At 34.5% G+C, this 4,974-nt stretch overlaps 1 protein-coding gene across 1 annotated transcript; it reads left to right on the top strand.

Moving 5' to 3' along the window:
* The first annotated feature begins 727 nt into the window (after positions 1–727).
* LOC130436755 (serine/threonine-protein kinase pim-1-like) lies at positions 728–4,974 on the top strand. The gene is made up of 6 exons (XM_056767700.1): positions 728–1,230; positions 3,173–3,267; positions 3,385–3,435; positions 3,555–3,924; positions 4,037–4,177; positions 4,407–4,974. Exons 1-6 carry the CDS (start codon positions 1,179–1,181, stop codon positions 4,502–4,504), a joined length of 807 nt encoding a protein of 268 aa, XP_056623678.1. The 5' UTR covers positions 728–1,178; the 3' UTR covers positions 4,505–4,974.

Raw genomic sequence — 4,974 nt, 5'->3', positions numbered from 1 at the left:
ATTTACCCCGATTATCTGATCATATTCTGTATACTATGGGGCTTTTTATTTACCCCGATTATGAAGAAGTATTCATAGGAATGTTTGTAACAAAGACGTGTTAGAGATCAAAAATCACAATAAGATTGTTTGAATATTATAATCAATACATTTATGCATGATTCTTGATTTTATAAACTATTTTAATCATTTTCAGCAATACAAAATCCAGGGATGGTGTGAAAGCCAGACCCAAATAAATTATAGCACAGCTCATTTTTGAAAAGCTAGACTCAGATAAATTATGGCACAACTTAATTTTTAAAAAATAAGTCAAGGTTGAGATTCCACCATTAGATATGAAACCTTGTTGCCTAAAAATAATGGTGGCAGACAAGGACAGTTAGGATAATAAAAAATAAGAGATAACGGGTAATTACCTGATTGGTTCACCTTTGAAAAGTTTCACTATAAGTAGAGGCTGGAAAACACCAAGTTTTCAGATGTTTTGGGGACTTGTACAAATAAAGTTGAAACTTTGACACCTGGACCTTCCTTGTCTGAGCAATTTTTTGAGCTTGAAGATCAACATTTTCCACAACAGGATCAACAGACGAAGCCCTTGAATAAATCAATTTACTGTAATGTGCAATATTATTATGAATATATGTTAACATTAAAGTAGTGGACAACACTGATAATTGTTTATTATTTATTTATACATTTGTTTATTGTTTTTCACTTATTCACAAAACATAATCACATGCGTTTACGTTGACGGCCCTAGTTTTAATATATTGTCGACGAAACGATGTCAATAGGCTTATGTGTGTTACCCTACTATTGCATGAACATTACTTAAAGAATTAAATTTAAACTTTTATCTCGGGAAAATATCCTTACCGCTGTATCTATACGACCCGCCATCTTGCTAACAATGTGATTTTTTATATCTCGCGATGTTCAGTGTGATTTGAACAATTACAGGTAACGTCACATCTCGCGCACTCAGCAGAGTCACTCAACTCAATAGAACCCGAGTCGACCAATCAGCAGCTCTTGACTCTTGACTCTTGACTCCTAGTTGAAGTTTCTTCTCAGTGCTGTTTTAACCGAAAGCGACAACGGATCAAACAAAACTTGCTATTAAGTGTTTTCAGACAAGTCCACACAGACAGAGGATCGTTAAACAGCTTCAAATGGCGTCTTCATCTAATCGAGTTTCACCAAACGACATGGAAAGAAATACAGGTGGGTCATTCTCTAACTTAGAAATCATTTAATGTCAGCAAATAAGCACAAGAGCAACATTAAGTGTCTCAATATAGTCTATATTCAGTGTTACATATCTGTTATCTGCAGAGCTTAAACATGAACGGTTTTTTTTTATTGTCAACTATGTTACGGACAAACAGGGTGTTATAAAAACCATTCAATTCAGTCTTGCACTTGAAATTAAGCGCAATTTAGAAGGCTATTGAGTCTTTCAATGACTAATCAGTACGTTTTTAATGATTATTAAGCTTTTGCAACTAGTTAAAACATTGAGTTATAGATAATTTACGTTAAATGTAAACAAATCTCTTGACAGAAGCATTAAGCAGCATTTATATGAAAACAGTTCAGTTTAACTCATTCCCCGTCAGCCTTTTTTAAAAAAAAGTTGCCAGCCTACGCCAGCGTTTTTTTTACATTTTAACCAAACTTTGATGGCTCACACTACATTTTCTGTAAAGAATATATGGACAAACAATATGTCCAATGAAAGAACACAGTCTCTGCTTTTAAACAAAGGAAACCATATTCTTCAATCTTGATTTGATCTTTTTTTATCACTCTTAGATGTGGGTAGGTTTCTTCAAAAATGCATCAATTTGATTAAAAGATAATTTTGAGTCAATTAGTTTTTTTTGTCAAAGATTCCGCACAGATTACACTCAGAACAATCATTAAAAACCGATAAGAAATAAACTTATGTTCTAGGATTCTGTATTTTCCCGAAAGGTGTGTAACAGCGCCACCTGCTGTACAACAGTATAACCACTTATTGACGTTATAACTCGTTTGGCGGGGAACCGTTTTTTTTAAATGACGAGATAAATCATCAATCATGTCGGTGAAAGAGTTAATGAAAAAGAGCAAGAAACAGAAGAAAATATTTTAAAATAAAGTCAAGATATAAGACTCCTATCACTTAACGTCCCTCTCTTATAAGGATTTCCCGCTCATATAATACCTAATAGTGTTATAATAATCAAAACAAGCTTGACTTTTAAACTCGATCAAAGCTTTTTACTGTGCAAAACAAATAATAACATAACTGTAATTATATGATTATTGTTGTTATTATCATTACTGTTATTATTGCATTCTCTCATAAAAAGATTTACCGCTAAATTAGTTAGTTAGGTCTTGATTGAGAACACTCGCCTCTCTTCTGCTCATTCTCCGGGATTTTTCCTTTTAAATACTCCAGAATGCAGGTTGTGCTGATGTGAAAGGCAAGTTCCGCCTTGCTTGCATACACAACCGCATTTTGTCGTTTTCAATTTGGTAAATCTTTCCCACACTTTACTTGTTCACATTCGTTTGTACTCCGCCATAATTCTCACTGCGTGTCCTTCTACTGCGATAGCATTCGGTATGGCTGCATTACACTCTAGCGCTACAGTGCCGTAGCGGTCAAATTGTGATATTGCAGGCCCTTAAATTAAGTCACGTAATCAAACGACTACTCGACAACAAGAATATTTGTCGACAATGTTGACTAATCGTTTCAGCCCTACAATGTACCCTAAATTATAGAATCACCCAGGTACATCCCAAAATAAATAATCTACTTCAAAATATAGATTCAGATAATATGACAAAACGGTTGTACAGCACAACATCAGACTTGTTTTGTTTAGCGAGTGTTAATCTCAATATTTATCATGTTTGAATGCGTTTTCAAAATCCCTCTAAATTAAAAATTTATAAAGTTTATAAAATACTGTGTATTCATTCTGTATTGTAAGTGTAATGTGTTACTTTGATGTCGTTTGAGCTTATTTTGTGCCTGATTTCCGTTTGAAAGAAATGTATTTAGTTTTGAAAAGATTGTCGCACTGGATGTACCAATATTTGTTTGTTAAATTGCAAACCTCACTGCTATCGAAGTTCAGGTGTTTCATTTTGTATTTTCTGTTTATAGGAACCTTTTCATCGCTTTATGAAAAGGGCAAGTTTATAGGAGCGGGAATCTGTGCAAATGTCTTTGAGGGAATTCGCAGATCTGACGGCCAAGTGGTACAAACACCTTCAATTTATTCATCAAACATTTTAAAGTGGTTGAACATTATACACATTTTAACGTCTGTTGATGTACTGCTATTTATGCTGACATGTGTTAATTTTTCTTTGCAGGTCGCCTCCAAACATTTTTCCTGTGATTCTGTCAGTAAATATATGAAGATTGTGAGTTGACAGGATTTCAGATGTACAGCGTCCAAAAGTTTTTGACAAATTAAGAATTCTGAAATATTCTGCAACAAAATAGAAATGCTGCCTACCGTCTGCTAACCTTTTTTTTCCAGCCTGGGCATGACAAGCTTCTATTGACCGAAGTGGCTATAAATTTCCTTCTTCACAAACCAGTAAAATGCCCCAACATTGTTCAGATATTGGACTGGTTTGTAGAAGATGGTAAACACATCGTCATTATGGAGTATCCATATCCCTGCAAGACCTTGAATGAATTCCTGAGAAGTCATCAAGGACGTCTGAAGGAAACAGAGGCCCGTCATATCATGCGTCAAGCAGTGAGCACAGCCAAACACTGCATCGACCACAATATAGCTCATGGAGACCTACACAGAGGAAACGTCTTAATCACCATGGATAAATTGGAGCTAAAATTGATCGATTTTGGATTCAGCCATCTAATCCCAGACACTGCAAGTGAAGGTGAAATGAATTTAAGATTGTCCAAATGTACAATAATGAATTGACCCCATTATATTGTGACTTGTAGGATGTTTTCTAATGCAATGTTTGCTCACTTTGGCTTGCGTTACAGTGCGAACTAAAGCGGTTGCGGACATGGTCAAATTTTTAAGTAATCTGCTCTTCCTGTTGACGACTGGAGATGAGCGGCACAGTTTCCATGGTCCGGATCTACTAGACAACCCGAGGCTCAAGGCCTTTGGTTTATCTAAAGGTAAGAGACCATCACTTACAAAACATCCTTGTTAAATACAAACCAAGCTTCTTCTCTCATTAGTTTTTCTCACCAAATGCAACTTTCTTACTTTAAATTGAAAGAAAACAGGATATTGTTTCCTGAACAATAAATGGAACCACATATTTCAGTAGCTTTTGTTATGTTTGACAGTGTGTTACAAAGAACATATGTGACTAATCGTTACTCTTGTAAACACTTCTCACAGAATGCCTTGATCTGATGAACCGGTGCAGGCACCTTGAAGCAGCCGACTGGCCTACATTAGAGGACCTCCTAGACCACAAGTGGTTTAAGCCGCATTAATGGACAAGAATATCTTGTTTTTGTCCACAAAAAAATATTTTTTTAGTATTTTATCATTAATAGTGTCAAATTCTTAAATGCTTTAGTTTTTTACATTGATAAAAACAATAGGGCATAATCTACAACTATATGTTAAAGGGATACTTCACTTTTGTTTGTTCTGATGAACACAGACAAAGATATTTGGAAGAATGCGTATAACCAGAAAGATTTTTGACAGATTTTGGGTGCAAAATCTCTCTGGTTTTAAATATTCAAATATCTTTCTCTATATTTTATCAGAACAAAGAAATGTATACAGATTTAGAACTTGAATGCGAGCAAATGATGACAGAATTGAAGGGTGAAGTATCCCTTTAATATAAACCAGTACCTTACCAATATATTTTTTCTTTCGTTCTTTTAAACAGTGTACAAATATTTAAGTATTTTCCTTCAACTTAATAAATATTATTAATACATTTATTTTA

This window comes from Triplophysa dalaica, chromosome 15, assembly GCF_015846415.1.
Source record: "Triplophysa dalaica isolate WHDGS20190420 chromosome 15, ASM1584641v1, whole genome shotgun sequence".
NCBI classification, from domain to species: domain Eukaryota; kingdom Metazoa; phylum Chordata; class Actinopteri; order Cypriniformes; family Nemacheilidae; genus Triplophysa; species Triplophysa dalaica.
The sequence above is the reverse complement of the archived record's forward strand: the minus strand, read 5'-3'. Positions and strand labels throughout refer to the sequence as shown.